Here is a 16,920-nt window from a genome sequence, read left to right as displayed (position 1 = left end):
CGATATATGTCCGGCATGAAATAAATTGTGTAGCCATTTTTAACGACAAATAAAAACACGTGCGTGTTCTATATTTATAAATGTGACGTCACGTCCTAGCTGCAGGTTGTTGCCAAGCTGTTGTGTACAAAGTGCCCGCACATGTGTCAGTAGAGTAGCACGGGCTTATTCTATAGAATGATTGACATAATGGGACTAGCGCAAGTTTGACGAGTCTTGTAACTGTTTAAAATGAACAAAGTAGAGAAGATGCGCAGCTCGTTTCCAAAGATTGGATTGCTCGAGGGCCAAGGGGGTCGGGATATAGGAGGGGGTGTGACTTGGAGGGGGCACGGGGGTGTTCACCCCACCCCAAGCAGTGTTGAGTTTGACAGACAGCTGGATAAAGTAGCGATATGGCTTGAACGCTGGGACCACGATGAGGTAAGAAATGCGCAACAGATATAAATGTATACATTTATATTTTTTTATGTGGAATATAAAAAAAAAAGTTTTTAATTTTTGTCATTATTTACTAACTGTCTCTGGACTGTTTTTGTTTTCATTGTGCAGTTATGGATATAAACAACCTTGATAAATGTTTAATATATATCTGTATCAGTTTAATATTTGGTTGGTATCAGTGAAACATGCTTAGGGAATAATTTTATTTAAAAAAAACCATGGAATTGCAATAAAATTTGTTGATTCAAATATATATGATATCTGATATTTTTTATAATTAATGTTTGACCTTTATTTAATTTGTAGATAAGTAAGGAGAGTGTTACAATTTTGTTTACCAACAGTATTTTAGCTTGTAGAACAGGATTGTCAGTCTGACCTTTACTCCCAAATTTCACCTGTTGAAAATAAATTATCACTATAATCTAGAAAAACAAAAACTTTAGATATTATTTCTTCATATTCACACTTCAGTTATTTTCACATATCAGTAAGTAACAAAGGATTATTCAATCAGTTTCATTTCATACACACAATCAACCAAGTTCTCATACATCTAACATAATAAAGGATGCTGTATAAAATTCAACAGATGTTACAAATATAGATGCAATCAGAAAGTAGTGCTGACCAGGCGTACTGTCCAGTCCAATAATTACATTTATAGTGTGACCTAAATTAGTGTATTGCAAGATAGTAGGGCTGGGATGAGTCAAAATTTACTACCTGGGTACCCACCCCCCTATTACCTGACCCTACCCGAGTACCCACTGTAGGTCTCAAGAGAAAGGTACAAACTGTCCGATTGGGAAAAGTTTGACCGTAGTCCTGGCAAAATGTATTTAGATACATATATAAAATGATCTGGTCATGCATACACTGATGTTTACTGCATGAAGTTTTATCTTTTTTTTTCAAACATATAAAAGTCAGAAGGAATGCGTGCATAGTCAGAAAGAAATGGAACATTAGTGACTTATAGTGTGACAATAGAATTTTAGATAAGTTTTGTCATTAAACAATATAATACTAGACTAACCACGGATCCGGGTAGTCCTGCTCAGTACCCACCCGACCACAACCCGAGTTACCCGTCCCAGCCCTATAAGATAGTATATCGTATCTGCATATATGCTACAACTGTATTTCACACTAATTGCCACACTTACTCTCACACTATTTTTGCCAATGAACTACAATTACCCTAGCATGAATACGGCTATTTTCCTGCATATATGCTACAACTGTATTTCACACTAATTGCCACACTTACTCTCACACTATTTTTGCCAATGAACTACAATTACCCTAGCATGAATACGGCTATTTTCCTGCATATATGCTACAACTGTATGTCACACTAATTGCCAGACTTACTCACACACTATTTTGGCCAATGAACTACAATTACCCTAGCATGAATACGGCTATTTTCCTGCATATATGCTACAACTGTATCTCACATTAATTGCCACACTTACTCTCACACTATTTTTGCCAATGAACTACAATTACCCTAGCATGAATACGGCTGTTTTCCTGCATATATACTACAACTGTATTTCACACTAATTGCCACACTTACTCTCACACTATTTTTGCCAATGAACTACAAATACCCTAGCATGATACGGCTTTTTTCCTGCATATATGCTACAACTGTATTTCACACTAATTGCCACACTTACTCACACACTATTTTTGCCAATGAACTACAATTACCCTAGCATGAATACGTCTATTTTCCTGTTATCTGCATGTTATCTGAACATATAAACTGAGAAGCTAGACTGTCAGCAATTTAACCCAACGCCACAATGTTACACCACACAGTACCAGATTAGTGCTTATTGATGTCTGTAAATGGGCAGGATTTCTATATGTCTTTAAGAGATATTGAAGCCAGGACCAATACAGAATAGAGCTGTCAAATCACAAATATATTATCAAAAGCTATTTGCTCACATCATAAATATCTGATTTGACAAGTTAATCCCCTTGGCCTAGTTGTTTTCAACTAATGTATGAAATATGTTTGTGTCATAACTTCACCACATCATGGATAAACGGTACTAAGCTGTGCTTGCTTATAGACGTCCGGATAATGGAACACTCTTATAGAATATTTTATTGCAATAGGAAATATTGCTTATAAAACACGGTAATGAAATGGTCTGGTGTATTATACTGATGGAAATTGATCTATCTTTGATGTTTGTGTCTAAACCTGAATGGTTATAATTCAAGACATAACTATTTAGCACTGAGTAGAAGAATGTGTTGGAACCTAGGATCCTGTATGTCCCAAGGGTATATATTTCTTTTTATGAAATCAGTTTTACCTGAATAATGATATTTGATCATGTTTAGTGCCAAAGGGAGATGTGTAGATGTGTATGTTGTGAGGAATGAAAACTGGTTTCTGATGAACCTAGGAACCCGTATGTCCCAAGGGTATATATTTCTGTTTATGAAATAACTTTTACCTATATATTGATATTTGATCATAGAAACATGACATTAAAGACTATAGATGTTCTAATATTATACACATTTTTGTACAATTTTACCTACCTCAGCCAATTTAAATTGTAAATTTGTTTGTAAGTGACTGAAATATGCATATTTTTATGTTTTTACAAAAAATAAATTTCAAGAGTTTTTTGTCGGAAAAGAAAACAGCTAGACTTACCATATTCGACATAATAATCGCCCAGGGCGCTCTCAAAATTAGAAATAGGGGGCTCTTATTAGAATATTATTTTGGTGAAAAAACAGAGTTGCAAAATAAATTTTGTGGTTTATGTTGACAGCCTGAAGTGTTTATGTACGACAGATACATTTTTCCAAAATTTATAAGCCCATAACTAAGGGTGCATACAACACACGAGTGTGTATTATATGGGAATAAATAAGTCTTGTGTACATTGATCAATCGGAAGGGGTGCTAATTGGGATTGTTCACCAGCCAATATATTAGCAATTGTCGCCGTGGGCACTTATAAGAGCGTGGCGCTTATTACATCGAATACGGTATGTCAATGCAACCTGTGTCTAGATGAAACATTGTATTGAGTGAATTTTTTAACTCTACTTTTCATTTTTATTTCTTTGTAATTAATTAATTTCAAATCACTCCTAAAAGCTGTTTTGTTATATTGTCTCGTAAAATATGTGCGGGAAAATCTACCAAATATTACCAGATATGCCAGATAGTTGGTTTAATTAGGTGTTAAACATTTTGATAACAAATACACTATTCAGACGTAAATAATGATGTAATAATGGATAATTACATTCATCCACTACGAATGTGTGATATTTACTTCAATGTAATAATGGATACTGTATTCGATGTCATAAGTGCCCACGGTGACATTTGCTGATATATTGGCTGGCAAACAATTCCAATTAGCACCCCTTCCGAGTGATCAATGTACACAAGACTAATTTATTCTCGTATAATACACACTTGTGTGCTATATGCACCCTTAATTATGGGCAATAAAATTCTTGAAAAATATATCTGTCGTACATAAACATTTCAGGCTGTCAGCATAACCATGAAATTTATCTTTCAACACTGTTTTTTTTTCCACCAAAATAATATTCTAATAAGAGCCTCCTATTTCTAATTTTGAGAGCGCCCTGGGCGAATGTGTGATATTTACTTCAATGCACCAGCTTGGCCATTTTACTACATAGAGAGGCAAAATGTAGGATTACAGTTTATAAAAGAAGAAATGTTCTCTGATTAATCCCTGTCTTTTTGCTAAGCATCGCTGTTCATGTGAACACATGGAGGGTAATTGGCGCTGGGAAGAGAAGTAGATTGGTCTCATTATGACTTTTTCTTAAGTACTGTATTCACAAAGAATATTGTATTACTGATGTCATGCTGCCCCAGAGAATACTGTATTACTGATGTCATGCTGCCCCAGAGAATACTGTATTACTGATGTCATGCTGCCCCAGAGAATAATGTATTACTGATGTCATGCTGTCCCAGAGAATACTGTATTACTGTTGTCATGCTGCTCCAGAGAATACTGTATTACTGATGTCATGCAGCCCCAGAGATTACTGTTTTACTGATGTAGAGAATAATGTATTACTGATGTCATGCTGCCCCAGAGAATACTGTATTACTGACGTCATGCTGCCCCAGAGAATACTGTATTACTGATGTCATGCTGCCCCAGAGAATACTGTATTACTGATGTCATGCTGCCCCAGAGAATAATGTATTACTGACATCATGCTGCCCCAGAGAATACTGTATTACTGACGTCATGCTGCCCCAGAGAATACTGTATTACTGATGTCATGCTGCCCCAGAGAATACTGTATTACTGATGTCATGCTGCCCCAGAGATTACTGTATTACTGATGTAGAGAATAATGTATTACTGGTGTCATGCTGCCCCGGAGAATACTGTATTACTGACATCATGCTGCCCCAGAGAATACTGTATTACTGATGTCATGCTGCCCCAGAGAATACTGTATTACTGATGTCATGCAGCCCCAGAGAATACTGTATTACTGATGTCATGCTGCCCCAGAGAATACTGTATTACTGATGTCATGCTGCCCCAGAGAATACTGTATTACTGACGTCATGCTGCCCCAGAGAATAATGTATTACTGACGTCATGCTGCCCCAGAGAATAATGTATTACTGATGTCATGCTGCCCCAGAGAATACTGTATTACTTATGTCATGCTGCCCCAGAGAATACTGTATTACTGATGTCATGCTGCCCCAGAGAATACTGTATTACTGACGTCATGCTGCCCCAGAGAATAATGTATTACTGATGTCATGCTGCCCCAGAGAATACTGTATTACTGAGAGAATACTGTATTACTGATGTCATGCTGCCCCAGAGAATACTGTATTACTGATGTCATGCTGCCCCAGAGAATACTGTATTACTGATGTCATGCTGCCCCAGAGAATACTGTATTACTGACGTCATGCTGCCCCAGAGAATACTATATTACTCATGTCATGCTGCCCCAGAGAATACTGTATTACTGATGTTATGCTGCCCCAGAGAATACTGTATTACTGATGTCATGCTGCCCCAGAGAATACTGTGTTTTCCTGCTCATGTCGTTTTTTTTATGTCAGTCAATGCAGCACTAAAGTAACTTTAGGTTCATGATATTCTTGGAGCAATGAATATGTTGCATTGATCCTTGCTTTGTGAGAGCCTACAACTGAATTATTTGTTGTGAGTTGATAATGATTAAGTGTGAGACATTTGTCAGTTAACGTCTATTAAACACAGGTGGCAGATTGGCTTACGATGGACACAATCAATGGTTCAACCATGTTTGAATGATGTTTAACAGTTTTTTTCAGCAAACTGTCTCAGGTGAGGTAAGTAAATAGAAACTAAATGAACATCATCAACAGCCCAGTTAATCAGTTTCTTCCAATGACCACCACTCCTGTCTGTGCCCTTTTTGAAAATGAATTGTTGCAAAGACCATGATAGAGACAATATGATGTTAAATATTGAGCCTGTGAAGCAAATACTCAAAATGAATAAGCAGCATTGTGAAACTGCTGTTTTAAATTAGCATATGGTCAGAGTTTTATCTTGGGATTCCACGTAAAGACTACTGACATTGGTGGAGAAATGCTGCCATTATTTTCCATGACCCTTGGGAATTCTTTTGGCATCTGTCATGAGGTTAAAGGTGAAGGTAAAGGTCACAAACAATAAAATCTAAAGTCTCAAAGTACTGGCTCTAATTTCCAGTGTCGGATTAGACATCAATTGTAATTATGTCCTTATCTGACACTCCAACTTGGCTTTGTGCAAACTTAGGGCTATCATTCACTGCCAGACTGACAATCTGGCATGTTCATACATAATATAATATAAATTAGCTGACAAATACTTGATGAAACTATCAAGACAACCTATTGGCTTGAACCTAGCAGATCTCTTTAATAGTGTTCTTTGCTGGCTCATGTGATGTTTTGGCCATCACTGTTTTAGAGCACACAAAGTAGAGAGCCATCTGATTGGCTGTTATATTTTCCTTTAAGTTTATTTAGGTATTTTAAGACAAAGTTTCTAATAAAGTCATGGCTTAGTCCTAATCTACTACCCGGGTATCCGTCCCCATATTATCTGACCCTCTCAAGAGTTGGGAACAAGATGTCTGATTGGGAATTGTTTCACCACAGCCCAGGCAGTGACCTATGATTTAGATACATGTATCAAACGATCAGATCATGCGTTCACGGAACGTGACTGAAGTTTTTTCAAACATATGCAGGTCAAAAGGAATGTGTGTATCATCATAAAGAAATGAGAACATTAGCGACTTGTAGTGTAACAACTCAGGTCGAGTGAGTTTTTGTCATTAAACAATATATCACATGACTAATAACGGTTCTGGGTGGTCTAGTGGGTACCCGGGTCCTACTCATGACCCACCCGACCCGAGTACCCGAGTTACCTGTCCCAGCCATAGCTCAGTAGCAATAATTACGGTTAACATAACTTGCTATGATCACAGCAGCCCTTTAACCATCACTTCTGAGGTCTAGCGGGAAATATTGGCAATAATGTATATTCAGGATTAGTTTTGATCATTTTATACATTTTGAGTGCATGACAGTTACAACGCATCGGTGCACGCTGCTAATAATTATTTGCATATACCCAATGCAAGAGGTTGGCATATAGTTTTCGGTAGGAAGTGACAGCATGGACTCAATGTACAATACAATGAGGATTAACAAATTGGTTTAGCTTCTTATAAATAACAGCAATTAAGTGTTTCAAGTCATATACATAAATGGCTATGAGGTAATTAGTCTTTGGAATTAATTGTTTATTCAGACAATGGTTGTCCCAAATCAGTCGTTATGACAGGAAGACGGGGACTTAAGTGTTTCTGAAAATTGTTTTTGAATTAATCATCTTAAAATACATGACAGTTTACTTGTTTACATATCATGATGTTGACCTTCAGACATATTTTCAGTGCCATTTTATGAAATTTAATACTATATAAAAAAGTTGGCACCAATCTTGAACAGAAAAATTCTTTTCACAATATTGAGTCTGTTGTTTAGTAAATGAACCTAAAGCATCAGTGGTTTAGGAACACCTTTTCAATGTGAACTTTTGATCCTTTCTCAAAGCTCAAAGTACTGTTCATCATACTATACAATGCTATTTACCTTGCTAAGACTACTGTTATAAATCTGTGGATAAAGGTCACATTCATTGTTATAATCAGTTGTGTTGACAACAGTATGAAGCATAAAGGTTTTCCCTCCCCAAACGGATAATCTCTGTATGTTTATTTCTCGGATTCCACAATGGATATTGTTAAAGTGATAGTTCCAAGGTTAACACAAAATCAGTTCCAAGTCATCTAACAAGCGATGTATATAAAGCAGAGTAGGTTTAGTACACTTGAATAACTCCAAATGAAAGGTCGACCTCAGCTTGATAAAGGATTTCTTTTCCTCTTTATGACCAGGTATTGTGAATGGGTCTCTGATAGTGGGGATCTACTTTGGGAGTTAATCAAGCGGAAGGGAATACCAACACCTGATATGAATAGAATACAGTCTCGTATGACATGCTTGTCTATGTGCTATGGATGTTGTTTTGCTGTATAACATAAGGCCTCGGTTAGCCTAGTGGTTAAAGCATTCCCTTGTCACAGCGAAGACCCGGGTTGATTCCCGACATGGGTACAATGCATGAAGCCCATTTTTGGTGTCCCCCGCCGTGATATTGCTTGAATATTGATAAAAGTGGCGTAAAACCACTCACTCACTCACTCACTCACTCACTCACTCACTCACAGGCCTCCTCTTGACACTGCATGTCTACAACAGCAATGTTAAACTTCATAATACATTGAATGTTATTTTAGCTAAGTTGTAATTTCAAACTTTACAGTTTCAATTTACAGTTTATCTCTACTGTTGTATATGTAATGTTTTAAGGACTAATATGTATGTTTGAAGGACTAAGCCTAAAGTGATTGTTTTTGTTTGTTTGTTTGTTGTTTAACGCCGCATTCAGCAATATTCCAGCCATATGATGGCGATCTGTAAATAATCGAGTCTGGACCAGACAATCCAGTGATTGACATCATGAGCCTCGATGCACGCAATTGGGATCGATGACATGCATCAACCATGTCAGCGAGCCTGAGCAACCGATCCCGTTAGCCATCTCATACGCCACCTTAGTCGCCTTTTACGGCAAACCAGTTGCTGAAGACCTATTTTACCCCGGATCTTCACGGTCATTAAAGTGATTGAGAAAAAAGGGAAGATATTTCTTGAAATATTGGACAAGTTTTGATGAAGATTGATAAAGTTCCTGTATATCTGCTATTTTTTAATGTCAGGCTAAATATATATTTTCTTGTTTTATTGATTTTCTTAATATGCAAATAATAAAAATAAAATAATAGATAAGGTAATGATTTATTTTAGGTTAATTTCTTAAAGAAATTTTTGAAATAATATTTAAACAAATAAAACAGTCATACTCACAGTTCATTTTTATAACAAAAAGTATTTCTCATATGTAAGAAAATATTTTGGGGGGAATGTCAAATGTAAGTTAACCCAGACATATCTTTTTTATGCTGCCTCCTGCATCTGTTAAAGACAGCTGTTTACAACATGGAGTGAGTGAGTGAGTATGGTTTTATGCCGCTTTTAGCAATATTCCAGCAATATCACGGCGGGGGACACCAGAAATGGGCTTCACACATTGTACCCATGTCGGGAATCGAACCCGGGTCTTCGGCGTGCCGAGCGAAGGCTTTAACCACTAGGCTACCCGACCGCCCCTTACAACATGGATGATAAACTGTTCAATATTTATATCATCACTTACAGCTTAAGACAAAACCACAATCAGTTAGTGAGTCCAAACATCAGACAAATTCAAGTACGATATAAATTTGTAATTGTCTGTCTATAGCCAGGAAGCTCTTGAGAGAGATCAGATAATAGCTTAAAGGACATTATATGGTTGCTGACGTATAATGTGTACTTGAGATTTCCTCAATGACTACTGAAGCCCTCGGGCATGATAAGTCGCCTACAGTCGAGAGGGGACATATCCTGGCAACCCTTGGCATAGCATGCTCTTCTTGTATATCAGAAAATGGACGTCAAATCGCTACTGCATAAATCAAGTGGACATATTTATCGCGGATTGTGTATCAGCTGTTTTTGATGAGGATTTATGGCTTGAATGAACAGCAGTAGTTTACCAACTTAGTTCAGGTTGCGATATGACTGTTATGTTGTTGTTGTTGTGGCATGTATTAGTTAAAATGTGGGACCCGAGTGGCATGTTTTTATATTAACAAATTTTAAGAAAGTATTAAATCTGTTTCATGTTTATTCCGAAAATTATCTTTTTTCTTAAATTAATATGAAGATAGTCACATAAAAAAATAAACACCCTTTCTGCACTTACATTCCAAACGGTTAAATTTTTGAGGTTTTTGAGACTTTATTCGTTAGGAAATGGTAGATTACCATCATGTAATGAGACATTTATATGATACGTATGAAACTACGGAAGCCTTTTAGGACCATTTTTTTTCCATTTTTTTTTGATAATATGTTGAAATTTCAAAATACAGAAGTTGAAATTTCAAGATACTAAGTTGAAATTTCAAGATACAATCGAAATATTTTTATTAAAACAAATGGTCCTAAAAGGTTTCCGTAGTTATGAATCATTATACAAATATTAATTTGACAAAATATCATATAAATGTCTCATTCAACTGGTAAAGAAGCGCAGCCGGACTGGAATACAGACTGTGAAAAGTTTACAGATATTGTTAGCTGCAAAGCTAAGTGTATCCAGAGATATGGATCCACTCAACCAACTCTACTTATCTGGAATTTAATGAGGATTAATAAGGTAGAACAGTGCAGTGACCCAGTTGAAATATCCCATTAAGTAACTATTCATTTATTAAATTACCTCTCTCTATCAATCCTTTCTTTTTCTTTCGTTGTTGAATCGAGGAGTTTCTTATTGTTTCCTGTGAGCCTTCTGATTTCGTAGCAAAATTTCCGACCTCTCACATTATATATCATGATATATATTATGTATATATTTTGTTTATATTGTATATAGTGTCTCATGAGCCAATGTCTGGCTGGACGCAGTCCATACACCTTTTGTCTTATGTGCATCAATTTTATATAGTACATGTTGTGTGTGTGACACTTTGATAAACATTTTACTACTGCTACTTTACTACTACTAGTACCGTATTCGACGTAATAAGCGCCCCGCTCTAATAAGCGCCCACGGCGATATTTGCTAATATATTGGCTAGTGAACAATCCCAATCAGCACCCCTTCCGATTGATCAATGTACGCAAGACTTATTTATTCGTGCATATTACGCACTCGTGTGTTATATCACCCTTAATTATGGGCAATTAAATTCTTGAAAAATATATCTGTCGTATGTAAACATTTCAGGATGTTTGCATAAACCACAAAATTTACGATCTTTCAACTCAAAATAATATTCTAATAAGCGCCCCCATTTCTAATTTTGAGAGCGCCCTGGGCGCTTATTACGTCGAATACGGTAACTGATTTTTCCAGCCGATTGCTGCTAACAGGAATAATTTGTTAACTGTATAAAGCCATGATATATAAGTAATAGATATTCATCCCTGTGTGTATTGAAGCATCATGTTATTGGCTATGAACCAGCAGATGAAGCAATCGCGTGTTGCCATCTTTCTTAACTTGATGAAATACGCCAGAGAAGATGTCCTACCAAACGTTCATGCTTCATGTGAATCATCCTCAGTTATCCAGGGTATTACCCCTCCATTGTGCTAAATACCCTGGACCCATTCGCTGCCATTGCTTTGATTTGAAAGTGAAGTCACCATCTCTGACCCATATCACCAACTCAGTCATAAAAGGCGACTATGCTTGTCGTAAGTGTCGACTGACGGGATCGGGTGGTCAGGCTCCCTTGGTTGATGCATGTCATCGTATCCCAATTGTGTGGATTGATGCTCATGATATCAATCACTGGATTGTCTGGTCCAGATTCGATTATTTGCATATAGCTGGAATATTGCTGAGCATGCTGAGTGCGGCATTAAACAATAAACAAACTAATTAAGCACAGAATTTTTCAGGGTCAATCCAATGACACTCCTGAACACAGGTTTGATATATATCTAATTACAAAATTTCTTCCTTGTAGGAGCAAGCCCTCGCTATATCTCATCGAATCAAAGGACTTTTATAAATGATCTTTTTACTAGACAAATTGTTTTCATGAGTAGTAAGATAGGGAGGGACTCCTTGTGGTGTGAGGTGTACCAGGGGTATTTACTGTATCATGCATCAAAGTCAGCTAAGTACTGGAGATATCGCCACTTGTTGAATCAAGAACAGGCTAATTTGATTGGACAGATTATTATCAACCTTGTATCATACCACCCGGACTCAGAATGAAGCTATGGTGGCAAATGTGTCCAGGGTATTTTGCGTAACAAAATGGAGATATTATACCCTGGACTATCAAGGATGGTGATTCACATCAGTCAGCTGTAATAAAGAAATAAAATGCCTCCCAAAACATATTTTTAAAAATTTGAATGAAAATCTAATAATTAATTATCATTGCCGATATACATATATTAGTGACATCAGTGTACGTGTACTTGCAAAGGCGACTGTGCTTGTCGTTTGAAGCGACTAACAGGATCGGGTAGTCAGTCTCGCTGACTTGGTTGAAGCATGTCATCGTATCCCAAATGCTTGGATCAGTGCTCATGATGTCATTCACTGGATTGTCTGGTCTAGAGACTATTATTTACAAACTGCTGTCATATAGCTGAAATATTGCTGAGTGCGGCGTTAAACAAACAAACAAACAAACGTGTACTTGTATTCAGTGCACATGTACTTGTATACATATATTTGCAACAGGCTGACATTCTTCTTATCCTGTGGCTACTGTTGTATTGCAAGTTTGGTACTTGGTGATTTGAGGGGAGGCAATTTGACTTTGGGCTATACAACACTTAAAGGCTTTCTGTAAGTGGAGTTCTATTTGAGGAGGTATAAGTTATTCTGCACTTTGTACTTATAGATCTAGATAGCAGTAGTATTTGTTCTGATAGGGCACTGTTTTGGGAGTAGTTTTGATCGAGGTGGTTTCAAGCTGAACATGGAAATAAGCTAACTAAAGTTCAATTTTAAGGAAATTCAATATGAGATTTATAATCAATAGGTTACTTAACTAATGAATTAACATAAATATCGCATCCTTTGGAGACCCAATCCAATGGCTATTCCGTTTTACTTGTTTGTAGTTTAACGCTGCACGCAGCAATATTCCATCTGTATGATGGCAGTCTGAAAATAATCGCGTCTGGACTAGACAATCCAGTGATTGACATCATGAGCATCGATCCACGCAATTGGGATCGATGACATGCATCGACCAAGTCAGCGAGCCTGACCACTGGATCCCGTTAGTCGCCTCTTACGATAAGCATAGACACCTTTTACGGCAAGCAAGGATTGCTGAAGACCTATTCTACCCCGGAACTTCACGAGTCTTCAATATGAGATTTGTAATGGCTTTGTTAACTTATGAATTAACATAAATATCGTCACTCTTTTGAGACCCAATCCAATGGCGTTTCCGAGATGGAATAGATCCTCGGTATCGTGTGTTTGTGCTGCAATGTATGAAGAACAGTCTCCGTGGTCTAGTGGATAGAGCGTCTGCCCGGACCGTCTCCGTTGTCTAGTGGATAGAGCGTCTGCCTGGACCGTCTCCATGGTCTAGTGGATAGAGCGTCTGCCCGGACCGTCTCCGTGGTCTAGTGGATAGAGCGTCTGCCCGGACCGTCTCCGTGGTCTAGTGGATAGAACGTCTGCCTGGACCGTCTCCATGGTCTAGTGGATAGAGCGTCTGCCTGGACCGTCTCTGTTGTCTAGTGGATAGAGCGTCTGCCTGGACCGTCTCCATGGTCTAGTGGATAGAGCGTCTGCCTGGACCGTCTCCGTGGCCTAGAGGATAGAACGTATGCCCGGAATGTCTCCGCGGTTGCATATAACACACGAGTGCGTATTATACACGAATAAATAAGTCTTGTGTACATTGATCAATCGTAAGGGGTGCTAATTGGGATTGTTCACTAGCCAATATATTAGCAAATATCGCAGTGGGCGCTTATTAGAGCGGGGAACTTATTACCTCAAATACGGCAAGCCATTTTCAGATTAGTTCAACTGGAATTTTAGTAAAGCAATTTCAGGCACAACAAGAAAGAACTTTTAAGTTTTTTAACTAGTTCAGTTGGAATTTTGTGCCTTAATTTCAGGCACAAGAAAGAACTTTCTCTGCCCTAATACTACCCTACATAACCCTTTTCTTTACTTATTTATGGATGTGTGACTACAACCTGGGAGCATTAGGGTGTTGAGTTGATCCTGGGATTACCAGGTGAATGGCGGCAGACCCTCAGTGACGGACAGTTTATTCTGAATTACCGTCACATCTATTGTTGCCCTAATACCTCATTTCCACTGAGTTTCTGCCCTTTTTTGGTACTGCTCTGTGTCGTGTCGATAGCTCAATAAAATATGTGCCTGTTAATTGTCTTTTCATTGGCTAATAAATACATTTTCTATTCATCTTGTAAAAAATCAATATGGTGGATTACTGTAAATCTAGCGATCAATAGGAGGGATTAAGTCATTTCATATTAGGTGCATTTTCTGTAGGACTCAAAGAGTGGCAGCTAGATGATCAATATCTTATTTAAAATAAACAATTTTGATAAGGCCACAATAAAATAATCATCAGGTTTTCCTCCAATTTGTTAAAGAAATACCAGACAGGAGGGATTTTGTTTTTCAGATATATATTTTCTTAAACAAATTATTCATGACAGCTTTGTACATTAAGCTTGTCACCAGCTGACGTATGTGATTCACATGTTTGGTAGGACTATTGCCACAAGAAAATGTTTCTCATCAATTTCAGATTTTAAAACTGGTAATAGTTTTGTATATATTGTATCATGGCAAACAAGCTTGAATTCTGAAGGCGCCATAGAAAAATCTAAAATGTGGAAAATTAGGAATGGCTGAAATTAGAACCGGGCAAAATTTTATTAACCCGCTATGTTTAAGAAGAGTGAGTGAGTTGGGTTTAACGCCGCTTTTAACAGTATTCCAGTTATATTGCGGCGTGTCAGCTTAATGTGGGAGGAAAGCCCGAAGTAATGCAGGTCTCAGACGTTTACCACTTTGGTGAAACCCACGAGCATGGGTACGGTGCTGACAAACCTAGAAACATAATGAACTGGGATTCGAACCCACAATCATAGGTTTCTGGCATGCCCAAGGGATGCAACACTGCACAGCGAATCACGGCGCCTTAGACGACTGTGCCACCTGTGCCCCCAGGTTTAAGAAGACCCACGCGATGACGACAAACATTTCTTTTTCTGTGTTTTGTATATGGTGTATTTCATCCAGAAAGGGAAGAAGGGAACTCATGTAGCGATGTTTTTTATCTGTAGATTCATGCGGACAGCGTGGTGTGAGTTTAAGGGTCTGGTAGTGAGTTGGACACGGATGAAAATCAAATAATTCCGTTATTATGGCCTAAAGCATGGTCTTCTGTTTTCTGATGTCACGTGTTCATTCCTGTGTGTGGTAGTGTAGCGAGGCAGACATCAGTGATGGTGATAGATTAGTATTGATTAGGACTGTATCACTCTGCCAGTGTCATACCACCTCACAACAGTTCTTTAATGAGGCAATTTGTGGACATTTTGACAGATCATCTGAATATACTTGGATTAAAAAAATATGAGGATTTGTTTTTGATATACCACATTAATACAATTTTTGTTTTGAAGACTAAAAGTTGGTAATTGGGCAAATGAGTGTTTGAAAAATGTGAATAACAACATAAGCACATTTTCTACAATCAAAGAAACATTTAAAAAATTTTTTTTTTTGAAGGGCTGACTTGGCAGTGATACAGGCTTACACCACAGTAATACATGCATATGCTATGGTAATTAGTGTCCAAATAAATTGCCTGCCCACCTGCCCGTGGCTGGTAACTTTTCTGTTGGGCCGCATGATATTTTCCTCCCCCTGCCCGACTGTCTGGCAGATAATTTTAAGACTACTTACATATTCAGTTTCATCATAACTCCTCGTAGATTCTCAAGTAATTGTTAGCATTATTTCAACTGAATCAAGATAAGATTTGTCTCAGTTTTCATGTTTTTTCAATAATTATAATGCCTGAATGCAGGCAGGTAACTTTTAAGATGGGCAGGCAACACTGTTGGGTCACCTGCCCGACTCTTGTTGGGTTTAAGATTTAAAACACTGTTGGTAATACAGGCTTTTATCACAGTACACTGTGAAATAATCATGATAAAAACAGTATCATGGGATATGATATTTAACAAGCATTGCTGATTGAAGAATGTATTTATTTTACTGAACAGTGACAGTGTTTAAAGCTAAACTGCTGATATTTGTTTGTTATGAATTGAAAAAATCCAGAGCCAGTTTCTTATTTTCTTCTCAGCTGTGGCATGCATTGGTTTCCACAGAACATGTGTTAAGGAACATACCTGCTGTTCCTTGAATACAGCTCGGCTAATGAGCTTACGTGTTGTATAAGTTGTCTTATTGCCCGTGCAGGTAGAGTTTGGGCACAGTCACAAGCAGCTTTGTTGACACTGAACTATGTAACAGTGTGTTGCTAATTACTGTTCTTCACCCGTGAGTGCATACATAAGGGTGTGTACATAAAAGTGGCTATATAAGAGCACTATGAGTTTTGTACCTGTTCTAAACAGTCTTTGTAGCAGGGGCTCGGAAAATGTAAAATCCCAATTGGACATTTGCATTCAGGCCACGCCCCCTTCAAATGGCGTATTTTTGTACGACTTTTGACACACATTACAAGTTGTTACGTACAGTGTTCCCTCGTTATTGAGCGCTTCAGTTATAGCGCGGTAAAGCATGGCTCCCAAAATTTACTAACATTTTGAATAAACTCAAGTTTTCCAATGACACAATGTTTTCCCCCATCTCAGAAAACATTATCAGCTGATCACGGCAATCACGTAACACCGGAAATACCAGTCAACAAATCCGAACTGAATATGCAATTTAATCCTATCATTATAATATCTGGTGATAAAAAAAACTGTTTATCTGGACTAGAGTTTGCAATATATTTGATTAATTTTATTCAATATTTCATTCAATAATTATAATGATGTTTACAATAATTTCGGCCAAATCGTATGCGAAGTGATCGGTAGATCGAAAAACTTACCGTTATTTACAGCAACCATGGTCAGATTACTGCTATTGCCGCCTTGAAACGAACTTTTGTTGCAATGGAATGGAG

The 16,920-nt window shown here is 37.6% G+C and overlaps 1 protein-coding gene across 1 annotated transcript in view; it reads left to right on the top strand.

Annotated features, from left to right (window-relative positions):
• The first annotated feature begins 231 nt into the window (after positions 1-231).
• The window catches only part of LOC124127363 (F-box protein MET30-like), a 42,278-nt gene continuing 25,589 nt past the window's right edge, over positions 232-16,920 (top strand). The window contains exon 1 of the mRNA XM_048384339.1: positions 232-423. Within this exon, the coding sequence (XP_048240296.1) occupies positions 232-423 (192 nt within the window). The remainder of the gene's footprint in view (positions 424-16,920) is intronic.

The sequence above is a fragment of the Haliotis rufescens genome, unplaced genomic scaffold (genome assembly GCF_023055435.1).
Source record: "Haliotis rufescens isolate VD_foot unplaced genomic scaffold, xgHalRufe1.0.p SCAF_5, whole genome shotgun sequence".
Classification (NCBI taxonomy): Eukaryota; Metazoa; Mollusca; class Gastropoda; order Lepetellida; family Haliotidae; genus Haliotis; species Haliotis rufescens.
Note: the sequence above shows the minus strand (reverse complement) of the source record. Positions and strands in the feature narration are given on the sequence as shown.